Raw genomic sequence first — 22045 nt, forward strand, 5'->3', positions numbered from 1 at the left:
TATTTTGCTACATTTTTTTTTATTTATGTAACACAGTGCATATTAATCAGACATTATATTTGTATATGTAAACACTTTACTCATGTTACAAGAAACCGTTGCCTTAATGTAAGAAAAAAAAGAAAAAAAAATCTTCTGAATCTTTATTGTTAGATGTATTTGGAACGTTTGCCCTTTTTATCTCAGGGTCAAAAAATCTCAATGTAGAGCAAAAATAAATACTTAAATATTCATTCAGTCAGTCAATACACACACACACATCGTTAGGTGTAGATTTGTTGCCTGATCGTTATCATATTTCTCCACAGTGCGGCGCCAGAAGGCTGGAAAATAAGTGAGGCATCGAGAAAACCAGGGAGAAAAGTTTTTTGAGAGTTCAAGTCTGTAAAATATAAATAATTCATATTAATACTTAATTTCCCGCAGACATAGTTCCTTCAGACATTTCTGATTTCTTAGCTTCGCAGTAGTGAAGATAATTTTTTTCTAAGCAGATACAGAGATTGACACCATCCCACATATCAATAATTTATGCTTTACACTGTCGGTCTTTGTTCAGAACATAATACACATTTTTTAGAAAGAAAAAACTGTTTTGTTTTTGCTGCAACATTAATTATAAAAGAAAACTGAAGACGAATGGGTTTAACAGGTTTCATGTAAGTAGCGGACTGGCTAAGTAAACAATAGACAGAGGAAGGGTTTCATTTTGCATTGTGTTAATAACACTTTTTGGGTATCTCGTCTAGATATTTCTAAATGGTAGTAAGCGAATTCGTGTTTACACAAATATAAAGGGTCCATAAACACCGTGCTAATAAAATTCTCATGTGTTGCAGAGAGTAGGCTCTTAATGGGGACAGGTTACTGTGTAACACAGTGCGGAAACAAGCCGTTTGTAGGGGTTACTGTTACGTTTTTATATAACATTCAAACCTTAAAACACACGTAAATTGACAAAAAGTTATAACATTGCCACTTTTATTTATTGCGTACTCGATAATTTCGAAGCGGTACACTGTAACTTCCCCCCCTCGCGGTTAATCACTCAGTTTTTTTTTTATGTGCACTTCCGCGTACAATGTTATTTTTTTTCTTCCCACTGACACACGGCAACTTCGAACAGGAAACCTCTTAGACGTCTCGCCTGTCGTTTTCTCTGTATTTACGGGTAAGTACACCATTCATAATGTTCACATGCTTGTGAACATTATCACGCTTTTGGACTTTTACGGGTTTCAGTGCTATAGTTTAAGTGGTTTTTGGCTATTTGTTGGCGCTGGCTTTCCCCCCCCATACAGCCAGAGCGGCAGACGATAGCGTCCGCATACAGGAATGCTGTGCTCGGCTCACTGCACGACATCTCGTCCTCTGCGATCAAAGCCCATCTGCAGACGATTTTATTCAACATTTTGGCCATTTTCAGTAGCACTGGGATAGCCACAGGTTTATTTTGTGAACTTGTTTAACAAAGGCATGGGAGTAACAGGGGGAAGAAAAAAGAAAAGAAAAAAAAACTTAGGTTGGCAACTTTTTTTTTTTTTTTTTTTGGCAAAGCCATCGAAATTTTATACGACTGTCCTCCGTTTCGGTTTAGCCCAAACTACAAATCACTTTAATATTCTCAAATGGAGTTATGTTTTGTATTGAGCTAGTCAGTGGGAAGTTTATAGCTTGTGACCTTGAGAATTTTTATGTTGTTTTTTTTTCTTATCTTCTTTGAAATAGTATCTTTATGAAATGTATCATATGGGTAATCTGGTTGTTACAGCTATACAGTGTGAACCTGTGTGTATTTTACCTCATAAATGGTTTTATTATATCCAGCCTGTGATGCAAGGATACACACACATACAAAAAAGACTCTCAGCACATTACAGAGGCTTAGGAAACCACTACCAGATCAATTCCTCTGTTTTCCTCTCATTTATTTGTCGACACTTTTTTCCCACAACATGAAAAGTAGCATCTGTCTTATCCCTCCCAGTTTTTCCCCCTCCCCCTTTGCTTCCTGTTTCTATATAACTCACTTATCAGATCGGCCTATAGACTGGGGGTCTCAATGCAGACAAAGTTCAATAATTAGTGTCTGTATGTAATTGATTGCCAGTGGTGATGTTTTTTCTCTCACCAAGTGCATTGCCTGTGCAAAACAGGCAACAGTTTCCTGTGCTCACAGGAAACTATAATTACTGTACATCCAGTGGTGCATCTAGTGCAGCTTCAGTATCTCATGCTACCCTAGACAGAGGATGCTAGGGTAGTGTGGGCTGTGTATGCCAGTAAGCTGTAAGTTAGTAATTAGTCCTCAAAGAAAAGCGGTTGCTTTTAAACAAGTTGTCAGGGCAGTTTATCCAGGCTTTTTTTTTTTTAAGTCACCAATCATGAGCTCAGTCAAAGCCACCTTAGAATCACCCTAAATTTTGATGATGCTTATTGCCCATTATTTGACTCTGCCTGTGTGGTAAGGGCGTTGGAGCTGGCGGTTTTAGAGACTGTGACTTGTTCCCAGTCAGCCGCTGCACCCCAGAGGCCCCATGTGAAGCAGGCTCTGCCACTTCCTGTTACGCTCTGTTAGACTAGAGGTGCACTGCACTTGTCATCTTTCTCTCGCTACATTTTACAAGTGCAGGCTTGTCTGGAGCCCAAAGGCTCCTTTTAAAGGAGTGTTGGCTATTTAATCTGAGTTGCTGCGCTGCTCTCTCCCTCTCTTTCTTCCACTCTCTATTGTTTTAGACCTACATAAACTCAGCCATATCCCCTCTTTCTTAGTGAGGAGGAAGATAAACTCAGGATATCGCTACAGTGAGCCATTTTCAGTTGTTCTTTAGCCTATGTGAGCGATACCAAACAACTGGAATGACGGGTAATGCACTTTCAGTGGAACAGCCAGCAGCTGTCCTAAGGGCCTGGTGGTGTATTGCTAGCACAATAATAATTTACTGTACTTGGGCTCTGACTTCAAAGGGAGCACAGGTATTCTTCTCTGGCTGAAGATAGTCTGACAAACAGTCAGCAGATAATGAGAGATGGAGTGGACTCCCTGCTATTCTCTCTGTGAGTCAGAAATCTCCTGATTCCTCCTGAATGAGCTCACTAGGTGAGGTGGGGTGAAGTTCCAAACAACTGTGTGAGATGGTGAACAGGAAGGTGCTCATGCTCTTCGGCGCGTGTGACGTGAGTTTTTGTGAAACCACAACATATGACCTCTGATCAAGGCACAACACTATTGTGTCATTGTAACTACTTCTGCATTGGTTTGCATGGATCGCTCATACAGCAATAACAGCACAGATTTGTTGGCTGCATAGATATAATGTTGTAGCTTCTTTGCATAGTTTTTGTTGTTGTTGTTGTTGTTGTTTTTGTACGGTTGTGAAATTGTACCTGTACCTTTTTGTTGCATTTGCATAAAGAGAAAAAGGAGGCACTTTGCAACATCATATTTTTATTCTTGGACTTTGCTTGTGTAGCTTTGCGTGATTCACAGTTCAGACTAAAGTCGTGTCGTCTTGTACTGGGCTTCAGTGCAGTCTCTCTCTCTACATCCACCCCTGAGCAACACATTTCAGGACCTATCTATTTCTGACTGTCTTCTGATTGGCAGTCTCTTGCAAACAAAGGATTTGAACAGTAGGTGGGTTGGGCTGCAGTGCTTACAGGTTGACCATATTATTAGGGGTTATCAGTGCTCGCTGAAAGGAAATGTTTAGACCAGTCTCACGTTGTGAGCTTTTGCCTCCACTGAATCATTTGCATATATGCTCATGATTAATATGAGCATCCATCATTGTAATGGCGCATATGTGTCAGAAAATAAGAAAGAGCGTAATAGAGAGCGAGCAGTATGTTTCTATGAGTATTTATGGTGCCTATGTGGCCTACATGTGGGAGTTCCCCTTTATTTGAGTAATACATTATTCATGTGTCATTATGGCTTGCCAGCATAGACCAGAATGTATCTGTTCTGGGCTTCTTCTGTGTTTTTACTTGGCTTGTCTGTTTTTGTTTTTGTTTTTTCTCACCTTTTAAGTTCCGTCTTCCCTCTGCTGTCATTTATGTTCTGCTCACAGTGCATGTGCTCGAAGTGGATTTGCAACTTATGAGTCATATGTGTGCAGCAGCGATGTCCCGCTGCAAATGAAGCAGCCCTTTTTGATTTCAAAATGAATGCAGCACGAATCCTTATGAGCTTTCTGACTGATGATAGGAGTTTTTTGTGCAATTTCAGCCTTGTCTCCAGGAGCTTAAGCGTCTCGTATGAAAAAGAAAGAAAATGGAAAGACTTGCATCTATCTGTCCAAATGTGAGTCAGACGGGCTGGCTGGAAGGCCGATGTGACAGGGGGTGAGGGAGTGAAGAAGCAGAGAATGAGCTCTTTCATTTGAGGGTCAGAGTGGAAAAAGCGAGACCAGACTCCACTCTTATGTTTACTCTTGAGGAGTGAAAGATGGTGGGGGCTTGGTGGGGTGAAAGGTCCTCCAGTCAAGTGTGTGGAGACAGTGTGTTGACTGTGTGTTAGCACACAGCTCTTTACAAACAATCGCTCATCCTGTGTTATACAATAAGTCATCATTTCCATTGTCATTTTAAATAATGGCAACTTCTATATATATATTTTGATTACACTGTTCCACTGCTAGTCTACCCTACATAATGTATTACTTTTAACTGTGATGTTTGGTGCACATTTAGCCTTACAGCTTCATACATGTTCAAGGGAAAAATTAAAAAGGGAAAAAGAGAGAAACCCCAGAAAAAGCAAGAGGAGAGGATGAGGGATTCGTCTTTTATGCTGGCTAGGTAGTTGGATAGTTTTCACACACAGAAATGTGGCTCTGAACTTGAAGCATTCCTTGTGAAGTACCGGTACACTGGAAGATTATTATTGTGACATACCGAAAATAATTCAGATACCTCTCCTAATACATGGAGCTTATTCTTAGAGTTTTATCTATCGACCTTAAAAATAGGCCCCTGATAAAAGTAGTAGCATTGCAACTAAGTGTTCCTATTATTAGGAGTGTTATAGTATAGCATTGTTTGTTAATTGGAAATATTTAAAAAATGAAATATTAATTTGTTGTTTTGTTAATGACAGAGCCCAACTGATACAGGAGACTGACACTGATATTTAGAGATTTAAAGAATGAGATATTAATTTATATCAGCCGATGTTTTTTTTTTTTTCTTTCATACACATGAAAGATAAACATTTATTTATTCCTTTACACTCTTTCCAACTCTGCCGGGATCAGGTTGTTGTTGTATTTGTGGTGTTCCAAACACTTGTGTTTCCATCAGCGAAGTTGCCCTTTTGAGGGCAAACTATGCAACATCAACTCTTATAATATTACTGAAGGGTGTTTCTTCCATCTCTTATTTACTTTTTAAATTTGAATTTATCAGGGTTTTAACATCCACATACCTGTGTTGATTGACCAATAGTTTTCGTCATTTTTTTTCCTGACAATGCAAGACAAGACAATAGCTAAATAAAAACTAATGCACAAAGGCAAAAATTATGATGAAATGTGTCAACACTTTCCTCAACTAATAAAAATGCAACTAAACTAATTTGGCTGTATAGAAAGGTGGGACAAGTTTGAAAGTGATCCAATCAGAAGTAATATCTTTGTGCAGTAAAGTTAGATGCACACATCTGATATGCCGCTGACAAACAAGGTGGAGGTGGGGGCAGAGGTGGTGGTTTCTCAAGAAAACACAGCAAAATGTCAACGCTTGGGAGGAAGAGCAGAAATTTCACAGCTGATGTGAAGGGAAAGATGATGCTTTGTAAACTGAGTGGAGCCACCTTCACCAGAAAAAGACAACAAACTTTTACAATTTAAATTTAGAAAAGAATTTAGATGCCCAAATTATGAGTTTTAGTCAAAAGGTTATGACTAAAACTAAATTTAAAAAAAAAAAAAAACTGTCAAAATTAACACTGCTAGATTAGCAAAAGTTAAAATCATTGAAGTGCATCAGCCGACTGATACATTGGTGGCTCTATACATGCAGCTCTAGTTAATAACACAGAGCTGTGGGGCTGGTTTAGTTATATCTTAACTAAACCAGCCCCAATGACTAGCTAACCATTGTATCTGGTTGTATTTTCACAATTCACATTTTTGCTTTTTGTAGCTTTTAAAATTTCCTTCATTTATTGTGATATCATCATCATTCATTCCTTTGGTTGTGTTTACGATATGGTAAAAATCTTTGGAGACAGGTCAATTTTCAGTAATGAATAATTCAATAATCAGTTTAATGTATGGTCTATAAAAATTTAAAAAGAAGTGCATTATTTCACTATGGTTGGCCGCTTTGGGGGTGCTCTCTATATTGTGCTCCAGTTTTTCCATCCAGTGTTTCCATTTTTAACTGCAGTCCTAGCAGTGAAAAATGGAAACCTTTCTCCAAAGTTGGAGTTGATGTATTTCAAAGGTTATTTTGCCAGCAGTCTTTTAATGTAAGAGCTCTGTATAGTAAGAGAATCGGATCAAAATATGACCCAAGTTACACTTTTTTAGAGGTAACATACAGCGTGAGATAATCCACTAAATATCCAGTCACAGTTCTGCAGATTCTTCCATTTGGTTTAGACAAGGGCATTGGTCGTGCGGATCATAGCACACCAGACAACCATTTTCTCATTGCGGTTCACCAGAAAATTTACCTATGCCAGTCTCACATTGGTTCAGTTGGACATCACACAAGCTTCTTACTAGGAAACTAACATGTAATGTTAGTTGGGTAATGTTTAGAAAGGTTCAAGGCTACAGTGCATATGTGAAAGAAGGAAATTATTTGTGTTGGCAAAATTGGAGCCAGTGAATATTGGCATCTGTGTCTTTAAAAAAGGCACAAGAACCATAATCTCTAGCTGAATGACTTGTAACTAATTTGGAGACTGGATTTTGACAAGAAAGAAGCCTGTGGGGATATTTGCAGTCCTGCTGCACTCTTTTCATTTTTTTCTTTTTTCTTTTTTTTTTTTTAAACTGCAGGCACACTTTGAGAAATATTATTTCTCAACATGTGTATTCCATTACTTGGAATGCTACTGGCTATAGCCTCCCAAATGTATTGTCAGTCAGTGTTTGCTTTAAGTTTTTATATTGATAACTGTCAATAATATTGACATATCAATTCACACTTGAATAACTGTGTTCTTAGAAAAATCTTGCATTGCCAACCATGAGAATGATGTTTGAAGCATCCTGAACCAAGGTGCGCCTGTGTGCAAGTACACAAGCATTTTTTGGCAATGTTAACCTCAGAAGCTTTGAATCTGGGCAGGCTAAATTCCTTCCAGAAATATTCATCCTGTTCCCTGGCATTTCTGGCTTTGTTTGGTATAGTCTTAAAATCAGCAGCAAACGAACCTACAGTGGACACACTAATGCACGCAACAGACTTGTGAATTAGTCGGGAGTTGTTTTGGTCCGAAAATGCTAATCAGAGATGTCTGTGTTTGGTTTTTAGCAATTACTGCTCCACACACACACACACACACACACACACACACACACACACACACACACACACACACACACACACACACACATGGAAGCAGTTAGGACAAGCTGGAGGTTCACTGTGAGCTGCCAATCCATGCCAGTCGATTTGCCTCAGCCTATCAACTGTTTCCATGAAGCCAGTGACCTCTATATGGGGATAAGGCGAGAGAGAGGGGATGGGGCGTTTTTGGCTTGGAGTTGAGGGTTATGCGAGTAGGAAAGTGAAGTATGCTTTAGCTCTGAGGAGCGACAAGAAAATGAATCAAACGTCTGTTAAGCCTTCATGAATACGTGTGCATGAGGACATGGAGGGGAGGTTGTAGCTCTCGTTATATGGGATGCCTTGTTAACCTCTTTAAACTAACAAACACTGAGGAGTATTGAGCTGAGAGTTGGTTGGGGGGTTCTGTCCAGCATCATTAAAAACCTCTGAATCTGCTCAACTAAAACCATATGAAAAGAAGGTCATTGATTCTTTGCAGAGGTTTTGTCCAGATAAAGGTCACTGGACTGTTGCAACAGTCCAGTGGCCAATGTAGGATCTTGTGAAGCAATGAAGAAAAAAATCTGCCTGTGCTTTGCCCGCTCTGTTGGCCATAATCTTATTTTAGCCACTACGTAATGGTTGTTGAATTACATAATTGACCCTTGTCTACCAGCTATGAATGCACTGGCTGTTTTAGAAGTGAGTGTAAAAGGGGCCACTTTGTTTAACGCCAGAGGTAGAGGAGAAGGAGAAGAAAGTAATATATACTTAGAGAGATGAAAGTCACAGAGGGGAAAAAAATGAATGGTAGACGAAGGCTGTGGTAATGCAGAGGAGGAGAAAAGGCAGTCTTACCTCTTCAGTGCTGATGAGCCACTCCCTTATTGCGCATGCACTGATGCACCGACTTCCCCTGTGCATGCACGCTGCTGTGCAACATAATTATGTCACAGGTAGCCTTTTTTTGTTTTTTGCTCATTCCCTGCCTAGTGACAAGGTTTCAAGGATAACTTTGCCCTCATGTAATGCTCAGACTTCTGTTCTGTTGCCCTTTTATCTCACACAACATTCATGATGCGACATTTAGTCACATCAGGACTACTTATCCTGAAATGTCTTATCGCTGAGAATATGACTTTTAATCAGATATGTTTGTTTCCTATGTCTTTGAGCTGATCTCTGCAGGAGTAATGCCCATGAGTCATACAAATTAAATAACATTCTCTTTGTACTGCACTGAGGCATTTTACACCTCACACGTGTTCTGCTCAAACCCTGCTCCTTCCTTTCAGCCCACTAACACACAGCCTTTCAGTGCCTGTGCATTTAGCCCTGCACTTTTTCATACTTGTGGATGTTCGATTTATATGCCATCATGTCCATAGGTTTGAACCTGATGTGGTTGGAATGCAAACTTTGTGTTTTAATTCAAGGCTTGAGCTGATTAGATGCTGGGAAAGGATTAGTGATCCTCCATTTCAGTTGTCATCTGTGGTCTTTCATGCTGTTTGGTGTTGCTGAGCTGGCCAGTGCATTCCTTCTATTTAAGAATGTACCAGATTGTTGATATGGCCACTCCTCAAGTTTTTGTTATCTCTCTGATAGGTTTATTTTGTTTATTCAGCCTAATGACAGCCTCCCTCGCTTTCATCAACATCGCTTTGAGAGTTTCGGTAAAAAGATGCCAAATACAAGTTGAATCTTGTCTTTGTTTTGTCAGCTGGCCATGGCTTGTCAGTTAGATGTCCAATTACTTTTGAGCCTATAAAAATAGGGCTTATATATAAAAATGTGTATAATTCCTATACATGCGATACTTTTGTTAAACACCAAAAATTCAAGCTGAAGGTCTGCACTTCAATCAAATCTTAACTGTTTGATTTTTAAATCAGCTGTGATGGTGCACAGACACAAAATTACAAAAGAATGTGTCCAAATTCCTATGGATCTTATTGTGACCTTTTTGTGACCACAGGATGCCTATTAAGTTTAAAGATGTATAAACACAACATCGGGGCTTTATGTGTTGCCACATCAATTTTGTGCTGGCTAAACATTCAAAGATAATGTGATGATGAGCTGAAAGACTTTAAAACCGTTGAGTTATTTTCTTTATAGAGCCGGCTGTCGGCGAAGTTGTTAATCTAAACATCTGTGTGGACTTGACATCCCAACACACAGCACATGCTCTACAGTCAAGATTTCCCTTTGGTTTTGTTTATCCTGAGGTGCTAGCTTACTGTCAGCTCTGCCAGCTGCAGCTAAAACCATTTGGTCAAGGTTGGAAGAATCTAGTGTGCGTGCTTGTTTATACTTGCTGAAGAGCAGATGTATACTCTGTAGGCCTTCAGGTGCAGGGCCATGCTCTTAACAGTGTTTCTCAGTACTTACATGCTTGCTACTCTTTCCAGGGTGTTTCACATTTATGTTTCCATTGCCTGTTTTCTCTGTTTTTCCATCGTTGCAGCCTTGTTCTTAATTTCCTGTTGAAGTGTGTCCCTTCTTTCTTTCTTTTTTTTAATTTCTGCTCCACACTCCCTCTCCTCCTCCTCCTCCACCTTCACCTCCTTCCTTACCAGACCACTGGTTTTACTTCGTCTGTCTTCCATAAGGTCAGTATAAACTATATACTGGTGCTTATAGCCACAGTTTGTTTTTTGTTTGGTTTGGTTTCTTGCTTTTTTAGTTATTCAAGAGCTTTAGATTCCAAGATCACTAAAACAGGATATATGTAATACATATAATCATTTTTTGGGAGTTTTTTTTTAACATGTGTGTAGTTAACAAAAGAAAAATCCTGATCCACTGAAGTCATGCCTGCTCTTTAAACAGTTAAATGGTTGTGCTGCATAAGTGGGTACATTTGAAGAATGTGCAACTTATTAAATAATTTTTCATATCCGGCCAATTTTACATTTTGATAAGCGAGCCGCTACCTTTGTTATGTGGCCACATTTGGCCTTAAGTGTTAACCACAAGAGATGACTAGACCTAATACAGGAAAGTCAGGTTACCAGTTTTAGATGTCAGGCTTTTGTTGGTAGCAGCGTTGTGATATAACAACTACTGGAAAGTCCAAACTTGACTTTTTGCACAGTAGATTTAACAAAATGCAGCCACACTGCTGTCTTATTTGATGTGGCGTCAGTTTGGAGCCAAGTCTAAGCAAATCTTCAGAAAATGTAATCAAGCTAGTTTTCATAATAAGGTTTGAGTAAGTCCACAGTTGTGAAAACTTGGGAGTGTTCTTCAGAAGCAGCTTGTTTCTCCTGCTGCTCAATGAGTTAGTCATGAAAAGCTATTGTAGCAGTGCCTGCTGTTGTCTCGCCAATGGGAATTTAATTGGATGAGAGCATATTGACCAAACAATCAACCAGATTTTGAGATCAGTCTGATATGTCTAAGTGTCTTATTTAGCTTTTATTTTAAATATATATAATGTTGGAAAAAAATATTTTGAATATGTTTTAGCTGCAAGTCAGAGCACAATGTGTAGCCAGGCCCTGTAATTTAAGGCCATTTGCCCCTATTCACACCATTATCATTTGAGTTCTGTTCCTCATTTGTTCAACACTGGGTTTCATTTATGCACTGCATTAACTTCCTTATCTGGTTCCCATGTGAACTAAGAGATGAGCGGGAGCGGAGGTTTGTTTGATTCAGTTTTGACAACCATGTTTCATGCGGAAACACTTGTGGGCACCAACTTTTTTTTTTTTTCTTTTCAAAATGTCTCACTCATTCTCATCTCTTTTCTGTCTTGCTTCCTCTCTCTCTTCGCATCTGATAGGTCATACAGGAAATGGTTCTGATAGCTTCCTGAGGAAATTACACCCACTTCCTGTCTGTGTGCCTCCCCATTTGCCACCTTGTCCATTTTTTTTCCAAGTCTTTTCTCAGGCTTCTCAAGGATAAGCCACTGGGGGAGTGGAGGAGCAGCAATACTGCTAGAAATCCCCCAGTTAGTGCTAATGAGGTTGAGGCCTGATGAGCAAGCCAGATAAACCATACAGCAGTACAAACACAGCAGGCAATGGCCATTAGCTGTTGGGTTATTTTTGGATGCTACCCTCATAGCATATAGAGAACAGGACACAACCTATTGTGACCAAGTATAAGAAGGGAGCAGTGACATATGTGTATACAATGGATTCTGTAGCCAGGCGCACCAAGTAATTGTAAACAAGTCTACATCTATCTAAATTTAGTGTTTTCAGTACAGGATGTATGTGTCTACATCAACTGGTTCCTCACAAATTTCTCATATTTTCACTTAGAATAATTTCTTACTCTATCAGATATTTACTTTTTCCAACTTGAGAGCCACTTGCTCACACTTCCTTTTTTTTCTCTCTCACAATCTCTTGGGTGGTTCAGTTTGACTTTTAAAGCACTTTCAAAATATCAGCAAACCCTTGACCTGGTGTGAAAACCTTTTCTAATCTCTCTGATTAAGAACTTCAAATTTGACATCACCAATGGGGCTGACTAGCAGTGTGGTTTGTTGCAGAAATATGAAATCTTTTACTGCAATAGTTCAACATTTTTTTTAAACTAAAACATGAAAAGAAAAGAAGGGATCCTAAAGTTCCCCTCCAGACAAAAGTGTATTTTGTTTATTGTTACATCACATTTGACCTCCATTGTGTTCGAGGAAGCATGCTAAAGTTTTACTCCATTAAGCGGTTTTCATTTTCAATTTCTAAGGAGAGAAAACTACTGTTGTGATTAAATCAAATGTGTAAGGATGATTTTGTGATAGCATAACTAGTTTGTAAACTCCTTGTTGTTGTGTTGTGAACTTCAAAAGTGTCAGTGCACAGTTACTAAGAGTGGACCAAAAATCATAGATTTGGGATTTTCGTGTAAGCAAGAAGCAGAGGTAGTTTAGAATTCGGGAATTGAATTGATTTCTGTGTATGTGTGCAAAAATGAAATACATGTCAGACACAAGTTATTATGTAAAGCATGGATTTTAAACATCTCTTCTGAACACATATGTTAATAAAATGTGTCCATAGCAAATGGTCAAAATTCATCCAGTGTTGCACTGTTTATCTTTCTGTGCACACTTGGCTGAACGTATACTTCCACAGGTTTATAGCGTTCCTCTTGTTGCTGGCACTAGTTTTTCAAACTGCGGCATGGTTCGGGGTGACCTCTTAAGCTCTGTAAATAAATGTCTGCATAATATTATGTTAACATAATGTTGCAGTGGAGATTGCTCCTGTGGTTCAGTAACCTGAATGTGTTTTTTCTTTGGATAATGAACCTTTTAGTTCTTGGTTTTAAAAATGTTGCCATGCCATTTCTCCTCTGCGGTGCATCATTTAAACTTATTTATAACACAGGGGTCTGACAGCCACTGCCATGTGATTGCAGGAGTTTGATTGACAGGTGCAATGCAGATTTTGGGGTGATGTCACAGTTTGACGACTCCACTCTTCTTGGTCATAGGAGTTGTGCTAAAAAGCTCATTGTTTTAATGTCTTGCAAGTGAATGTGGGGTTTACATGAGAGCTGATGCAAGTGTTATCATGCTGCAGCAAAACCTTGGTGACCTGGTGGAAATATAAAATGTTAAACTGTTCAGGCTGGTTGCTGCTTTTTTTTTTTTTTTCCTCCCATCTTTTTTTCCAATTTGAAGTGTTAGACGTCTGCATGGTCTGAGATGAAGAGGAATGCTTTGTAAAGACCAGCTGTCAGAGAGCACACACACAAACACACAAGTTTACCAGCAGCTCTCTACAATAACATAGGAATGGCCCCCTCCCATATACGTGCTAGGTCCTAATGCACACACATACACACACACAAAGGCACGTACGCTTGATGGCTATCATTAGATTGATGCCACCTGACACTTAGTTAGTACTGGAATGTGATGGAAGGGAGGGGTGGTGGGCAGCTGCCGACTCAGGAGCACCGGACCTGATCTCCGCGCTTCTGGGACGCTCTGTTCAAAAACTCACACCCTTCCTTTTTTTCTCCTTAGCAACGTCTGTATCAGACTGGAAAGACACTTGCAGCCTAGAGCTTATGCCAGTTATCCTGTAATGTATGTGATGGGCAGAGGGTCTGGTTATTGCTCAAGACCAAGACTGTATCCATCTGTTGTCTGAATTGTGCCATATGCTGGAATGCACCACTTGGCTCATTCTGGTCAGAGGAGTCCCTTCATAGTCCTAACCCTGCAATTAGCTTCCCTCTGCCTACCCCAGTTAGTCTTTCAATGTGTGAACTTGTACTGCAGCTCCTCTGAAATCAACCAAGACATAACAATAACAAAGGCTCAGATTTCGCTGTCCTGTAATAAGGAGAATGAAATGCTGAGAACCAGTATTAAAAGCATTTTATGAATGTTTATATTCTTTAAACATTTAGTCAGTAATAATTGGGGAAACTACTATAAATAACTGCTATAACTACTATACCAGTATAGTAAGTTTGTGCACTTTCAGACAGTTGTTGGCTCATTTTTTCAGCTAAAACTCCAGTGCGGTTTAATGGTCAGAGAGTAAGTAAAGAATAAATATAAAATCTAATTCAAACAGTTACTTGGTATATGTGAACTTTAGAACCTCTTACTGTACACTGAGCTCCATGGATCTTACAAGATTGCTGATGCAATTTTCTGGTGAATTGACTGGTTAGTAGACATTTATTTTGTACCTGTAAGTCTGCATAAGTTACCATAGCAATGTACCCCGTTTTAAAAGTTGACCACTTTCATAGCCCTGAAAACACAGTATTAGTAATGGAGTTAGCTGGTTAAGCCCAAATCCTACTTCATATTATGACCCTCTGGACATATACATAATACAGTAGCAACATGTCCATAATAGCCTTTATAATAGGTATTACTACTGATTAAATAAATTAAGCTAATTATTTCTGGTTACTTTTGGTTAAACTCAATAGGAATGACCAAAATTGTTCAGGAGTTCTGGGCACTTTTTGCCAAACAGAAGTAACCAGAAGTCAATAGGAATGGCTAAGTTTGCCCAGGATTTTCTTTCTCAGTTCAGTTTTTGTTCTCACGCACCTATTGTTAAAACTTGAGTGTGTTAAGAAACGTCCACGGCATTTTATCTTTCCAGTAAATGCGTAGATATGTTTTTCCAGCACTAATCATTGTCGTCATGGTGTCAGAACTTCTTCAGTGGCATGATAAGGTATCTTTGATGGTCTCACTTTAGTATGGCGTTGGCGGTTGGGTCTATGGGTGTGAAAAAGAGGAGACGTTTCCCTCTGTGTCATGTTTGTGTATGTCCGTGCAGATGTGCGTTCATGGCCCTGGCAGGCCTGTGTCTCTCTGTTTGGCTAACCCCTCCTACGCATGTTGCTCCAACACTGGCCTTTCTCAACCTGCAGCCCACTGGAAATGGCCATGAATGAACACATTCTCTCACTTTCTGCCTGTCTCCCAGTTTCACTTTCTGGCTGTTTGCAATCTTACCCACTGTTTCACTCCCTCACTTTACCAGAGCTCACGGTGACTTTCATGTCTTTCTCACCCCACTTATCTTCTATTGAACACATACACTGAAATCAGGCCATAAATCAAATAATGATCATCTACACACAGTCATATTTCCTTATAAACTCTAACCACTTAGTGAGTTATTTGTTCCTACTTAACAGACAACATGCAAAACCGCATATGTGAGCAAGTTTACAATGGCACAAAAAGTGTGCTTAAAGTATGAAAAGACACTGAGAAACTCTGTGGATTTCATGAATCATTTTTTTTAGAAGAAGCTAATATAGTGAGTTTATCAAATATCTTACAAATTACAAGTTATGTAACTACATTGATGTAATAATCCTGAGAATTTAATATTGCTATAACAGGATATTCTTGTCTACACTGGTTAAAAAATAGTAAAGGTGCAATTACCGCAGTATAAATGGTGATGCAAAGCTGAATAGCTGACACCTTTTCATAGTTTGCACTGTATACAGATTATAATAGGAAACTTGCTGTAAAAAGCACAACACTTATCCAAATCTGATTGTCTTTAGTCTTGACTCTGGGCTAGAATAGAATATAAAGCTCTATATCATTAGTCCCTCCTACACTAAATACATACAGGTACTATGCTATTTAAACAAAATGAAATAGAAAAGAATGAATGTAAATGAGTCCTTATACTAAAGAGGTGCTAGATGAAACGTTCAGATATGCTTCTTGCTAACATTTGGTCATGACTTTCTCTTCTTTTTTCCCCTCCTATGTTTTTAAGATGAATCAGTTTTTAACCATTTTGTCTCTGTACTCACTGTGCCTTGTGTTCTCACCTAACACTACAGTGCAGCTTTTTAACGTGTGTTTGTGTGACTGTGTGTATGTAATTGGGTGTTCCCTGGTGGCGGCTCTGGGTCTGCAACCTTCAGAGGACTGAATACAAGGGCTGTGTGTTGTTTGTGTGTTTTGGGGAAGAGGAAATGGTTTGGGCTGTAAAAGGGTGCGGCTAAATTGATGTAATTTTTCCCATTCATCATTTTCTAAAGCAAAAATTAGAATAAACCTTTTATTTCCAATTACTTGAGCTGCATTTTTAGACCTGAAGAGCTTGTGTCCCAACTAGAGGAGAGATTTCTGCAGAATGTTTTTACTGAACCCAACACAAGTCTGGAAAAATAAGGGACAAAATCTGGACACACTTCAGAGAATGTGATATTTTCCAATGCATGTTATACCCCAGGGAGAATTGAAGGAAGAAGTAGAATCCAAGGAAATCTCTCTAAAAAATAAAAAAGGAACAAGGTTGAAAACCAATATTTAAAGCCTGTTATCTTCAAGTCATCAGCCAGCACTGCATTGCAAACAGCCGTATAAATCACTGTGTGGACTCCAGAATTCTTCCTAAACCTATCATGAGTGAACACAGTTTGTCACAGGGTCCATAATTGCCTATTAAATAAATTAAAGGTTCACCTAAGAAAAGTGTGAAAACTTGAACCCATACCCTGGGTTTAAGAGTAGATGGCCATATAGTTTCTCAGTAGATGGTTCAAAAGCCTCTATCCATAATGGTACTACATGGGAGATGCAACAAGGCATGGCTGTCTTATTCATCTATAAAGGCCCCATAAATGCTAATGTATACAAGTTTTGTAGCAGCATATGCCACCATCCATATGATGTCTTTCCTATTTCAGCAGGCAACATTCAGTTCATGTTACAACAGCACTGGTCTATGGAGGAAAGAAACCCTGGTGCTAAACTGGACTATGTTTTCTTATTGAGTAAAAATTGTAAAACAATTCCCAAAAGGTTGAGTGTGGTTATAAAGGTACTCACTGTAAACTCATAAGTTCAAAACGATTATAGCCTCACCAAAATGTAATGCATCCCTCACTCATTATGAGCCACCAGCTGACACACAGATGGATATGTTTAAGTAGCTGCTCTCCTCATTTGTGCAAACGGATAGTAAAGGTCAAGTTACTAACTTAGTTCCCAAAATACAACTATATGTGATTAGCTGTCTATCAAATTGTTACCGGGGGCACCTCTAAATGGATTTCCTAAACATTTTGGTGCTTTACTCTAGAGATAAGTTTTTGTTCTCATGTTCATACCTATAGTAAGTTTAAAATCACGTTTAACATCTTGATCCATACTCAATAATCCAGTTAAAGTAAATCCCAGAAAGATGATTGTGTTCATCATTCTATTTTGATTGTTATGCAACTGTACTGTTTATAAGGTTGGAGAAACCTGCAGGGAGCTGAGACTGAAGAAGTCAGTGATGAAACATTCTCCCACGGTGCCTCCAGATGAACAGAATCAACTTTCTGGGAATCACCAGTTAACGAAACTTGTATATTTAAACACAAACTTCACACAGAACAGGAAGTTTTAACCCAGAACTTCGTAGAGTAAGGCAGCAGTACTAACCACACCTATCTTGTCTAATTTACTTTTTTTTAAATTTGTGTTACGATGGTGGCTATATTAACACAGTCTCATAAAGCATTGTCTTCTAGTCATTAAAAAAAACAATTTTAAATCAAATTCAGAAATACAGTTAGCAATAGTTCCTTTTAAAAGAAGTAGTAAGGACATTGGTAAGCATACCCCAGCTTTTCATTTAACAGGTATTAAATTTAAAATGAACAGATCTTCTTTAAAAACATTTATAAATTTTTATTTAATAGCACTCATTGTTAGTGAAAAATAAATAATGCATTGAATTTTTGTGACTTTCTTGGATTGTATGAATGGGATTCTACTTAAAGCAGGTCTCTGCTTCTAATACAAGGACCCCACAACTATTATGGCCCATCAGGATTGTCTCGATCTCTCCAGAAGGCTGGTTTAGAAGCTGTGACATTTTTCCCCATCTTTCTGCTTGAACTTGTAGAACACTGGGAAAGTTCACTGTGTGTAAACTGTCATCTGGCTTTATGTCTGGCTCTGCTCAGTGGGAGCCCAGGACGTCAAAGAGATACCCTACCACTTCAAAGTATAGCACATAACTTTTGCTAATTGTTTTGTTTTCTTCCCCTCCCTGCCTCTTTCTCCATAGCAGGGTGTGTCTGGACCTCAGTGCTCTAACCCAGCCATGAGCATCATCGGGGCTGAGGATGAGGATTTTGAAAACGATCTGAATGAGGTGAGTGCAGAAAACAGTGGCACATGAAGGACTGAATGTTACTTGATCATCATATCTCAGATAAGTTATTCCACCTCCTTTTACACCTATTTATTTTTGTCTGTCTCAGTACGTGGAAGACCGGTCCAACACCTTTAACCACATAGAGCAGTTGAAGAGTCGGCCGACCCACCTGCTGGTTTTCCTGCAACATGTCATTCTGCAGTTTGACCCTGCTCCCCTGGTGAGAACTCACATTATGCAAGGTCCACTACAGCCAACAAGCTATATGAAACTGAGATAACACAAGCTTCCACAGAGCAGCTGCTGTTAACAGATATTTTTACAAAGTTAGTGACGATAATGATGAGTAACTCTAAATGTAGAGTTAGTATATCACCTTTTAGATATGATCTAATCATGAAATCCAAATCATAATAGTCATCAGTTTCTGTCTGGCTTGTGTGAAACACATGAAACAGCTATTTTGATGTCCACTGTACCTCAGTGTGGATTAAGACTGTTTTACCTATGAGTTCAATTTTACTTTTCAGAGTTAATATTTGGATTTAGGATAAAGGTTAGAATTAGTTGTTGGTTGGGGTTAAATTGGAGACCATGGAATGCATAATACTGATGAGTAACCCCCATGGGAATAGAGAAAAAGGTTTGTTTGAGTGTGTATGTCAGTGCTGATCAAAGGCATGCCTGTCCTTTTCCCTTTATTCTGCATGCAGAGAACATGACCCACCCAGGTACTGTTACACGTTTCACACCCATGATGTGCTCCATCACCCGCCTGCTTTTCCCTCATGTTTGTCACGACATGAGTCGTGTAGTCTGTTAATAAAATATTTGTAATTCTGCAGCATTTAAGAAAATGTGGTTTGCATTAGTGGTTGCGTGGTCAATTTGCTTTGGGGTTATAGTGCGTCCACTAGACAAATGCAGGTTGGGGTATGTGCATGATAATCTCTGGAGGGGACAATAACTACTTTATGGGATACTGTCATTAGGATTCAACTATTAAATTGATTTCAGTCATTTTGTGTTAGACATGTAAGCACACTGAGTCAAACTGAGGTTAGGTTTTTATGTCTGGCATGCCTTTATGTGATGTAGGTGTTTGTGATCTTTAGTGGTCATGTCAAATAAAATTGTGACAGCTGTGGTCATAAATTGGCGCAAGTAGTTATTTTAAAAGATTTTGGAGCTATTCAGTACTAAATAAAATTGTCTTTTTCCCCAATTGTCAGCTCTGTTACCTCCATGCTGAGCTCTTCAAAAACCTCAGTGCCAAAGAGACCAAAAAGCAGTTTGGGGATTTTTACACAACCTTCTTGGACAAGGGTGCAGTAAGTAGCAGACTACTCAACATTTCTGTCTTTTTTAAAGCCGTCTCGATTATCAAAAGTTGGCCCAAATGTTTATACCTTTCATAGCCAAAATAGAGATGAAGATGTAAAGCTTGAAACATTAAATTTATTGCAGACTTCATGCAAAAAAACAAAAACGCAGAACAATTCAGTACAGAGAGGGAATGAAGTCACTCTGATAATTAAATACAAAGTATTTTATACTCTTTATACTCTTTATCTTATCTGTCCTTATTTACCTTTTGCTGTAAATGGAGTTATAATTGCACTGTAAAAAAAATTGATAACCACTAAAATGATTTCTTCCCTCAGGTTCTTTTGGCTCAAGTTCTGCTTGCATGATTTGAAATATACCCATAATAACAGACTGTAGGGTTGGCTCCCTGTCTATGTATTTTTAGATCATTGATATTCTCTTAATTCTTAGGTTTAAACTTATCTTTGAGCTTCTTAACTTCAAGGTTAGTAAGACAAAAGTAGCCTTTGTATGATCAGTACAATATTGTGTTTTATTTTTCTAAAATTATGAATTTACTGAGCTGCTCAGCTTAATAAATAAGATGAACTTATGAGAGAGGAATCCATTGTTTTTGTTTGCTTTGTCTGTACAGTATCTGTCTTGCACACCTGGCCCACATTACTGTCCGTTATATTTGCTCCTTAGAGCTCATGCACTGTACATGTCTATCAGTTGAGTCAAACTCCCTGCCAGCCCGTACAGCCTCACAGCTTCCTGTCAAGATCGTGGGAAAGCCCTGTAGAAGGAATCATCTTCGCTCAGTCCCTCCTTTCAGGGTGAAAAAAGGAGGGACTGAAAAAAGGAGGTTAACCCTCTGTTAACCTATTGACGTAAAGTTGGCCCATGTGGTTATTTTCATGTCAATGACAGAGCTGACATGAGCACAGAGCATCCCCCTTTGGAGTATCTGTTTTTTCTCTTATCTATATTTCCTGTGTTAAAATGCCACCCTGTGGTGACATCTAGCTACTGCATCACAGTGTTTTACAAAACAATCTGAGAATCCATACTGTCAGTCTGAATGTTGTCTGAATCGTATCTCATTTTTCTATTTTTCACTCTGTATCTTTTTGTCATTTGCTTCACATTACAGGTTCTGAAAGTGGCAGTACCAGCTCACGTAAACTCTGAGTTGGGTAAGTTATTTTCCAGTGATGTTTATAGATATAAGTCAGTGCATTGTTGTTTTGTTTCTCTCTAGTTTTTGACTCACTCTTTCCTTTCTCTTTTCCGTCTTCTCCCTAAGATCGATCCCGTCTAGATGTGCTCACAGATGATATCCAAAAGCGCTTTGTTCAGGACATTCAGAGCGTCCAAGTTGCTGAAGTGGCCAAACAGTTGGAGGATTTCAGGTGAGAACTCTACTCAGTCTTTACATACTTTACTAAATTGGCAAGAAGTTTATAAATGCACAACAAGCATCTCACAACATGATTAGAACATCCAGGGTTGGGATTAATGGCTGGTATGTGATCAGGGACATTCTTGAAACTTTGGTTAATTAATTTTTAAAAAATTACTACAATAATAATTACACTTTTTATTAATCTAAAGGTTGGTGTTGTTGGTGTTTCTCCTCACTAAAAAAAAGAAAGCTTCCGTTTGATGATCTGTCTTGTTATTGTCTTTGATACATTTTCAGTGAGTTACTTCAAAACAAGCTGAAAAATAATTTTCAGATTTTGGTCTCAAAAAGTTTATTTTGTTTGTTGTTGGAAATGAGAGTTAAAAGGTGTAACAACACTTATCTGGACACTGAGCTGCTTTAAATTACCATCTCAGTTCTTTTGCATTGTTAACCCAATAACTACAATTCTGCATTACTCAAGTAACTTGAAACAGTTTTTTAAGGTAATTAATTGGATTCAACTTCTAGGTCTAAAGCTATTTATGAATGTTAGTATTTGACAACATTCAACAGTTATGTGAACTTAACATTACTGTGCATATCCTGATTGTAGGTATGTAATTTATAAAATCTAGCCCTCCTCCATTTAGAATTGCAACAGTGACTAATACACATTAGTCACTAAAGGGAAGATTAATACAAAACTACCAGTGTTTACACATAAAGATTTAAATATGAAATCTTTATGCGTAAACACTACAAAAGGTTGTCTTGTCTTTCTCTATTCTATGTTAATGACACCTGTGCTTAGGTAAACAGAAATATGCAGGCCACTCTTTACCAAAATCCATATGAAGCACACTGATCTGACATTTGAGAGCAAGATGACAAAGGAAGGTTGAAGGTCATGGAGAAAAAATGAGTAGGTGATTCTATAATTTAATTTTTTGCCCATTTCTCAGTCCTAGATTTATGTGTACCTTTTTAATGAATTAGAAAAACATAATGAACTTTGCAAAAGTCTTGAACCACAAAAGTCTTGAACCACCTCTCATTTCTTATGTGCAAGCTTAAATTGAAATACGGAATATAAGGTAAAAACACAGTTTGAACAATTCAAAGAAACTTGAAAGTAAGTATTTGGTATGACCACATCTATCCTTCAACACTGCGTAAACTTCTTTAG

At 38.5% G+C, this 22045-nt stretch overlaps 1 protein-coding gene across 2 annotated transcripts; it reads left to right on the forward strand.

Moving 5' to 3' along the window:
- The first annotated feature begins 899 nt into the window (after positions 1 to 899).
- Positions 900 to 22039, forward strand: LOC102291384 (rho guanine nucleotide exchange factor 1). Of its 2 annotated transcripts, none has more exons than XM_042226987.1 (6): positions 900 to 1171; positions 18054 to 18137; positions 18247 to 18360; positions 19373 to 19471; positions 20605 to 20647; positions 20758 to 22039. In XM_042226987.1, the coding sequence occupies exons 2-6, from the start codon at positions 18087 to 18089 to the stop codon at positions 20865 to 20867; spliced, it is 417 nt and encodes a 138-aa protein (XP_042082921.1). In that variant the 5' UTR covers positions 900 to 1171; positions 18054 to 18086; the 3' UTR covers positions 20868 to 22039. The 2 variants fall into 2 exon arrangements, with proteins under 2 accessions (XP_042082921.1, XP_005938332.2); XM_005938270.3 differs by having other exon boundaries at positions 901 to 1171; positions 18051 to 18137.
- The last annotated feature ends 6 nt before the right edge of the window (positions 22040 to 22045 follow it).

Source organism: Haplochromis burtoni, unplaced genomic scaffold, assembly GCF_018398535.1.
Source record: "Haplochromis burtoni strain Fernald_Lab_line unplaced genomic scaffold, NCSU_Asbu1 Contig_237, whole genome shotgun sequence".
Lineage (NCBI taxonomy): Eukaryota > Metazoa > Chordata > Actinopteri > Cichliformes > Cichlidae > Haplochromis > Haplochromis burtoni.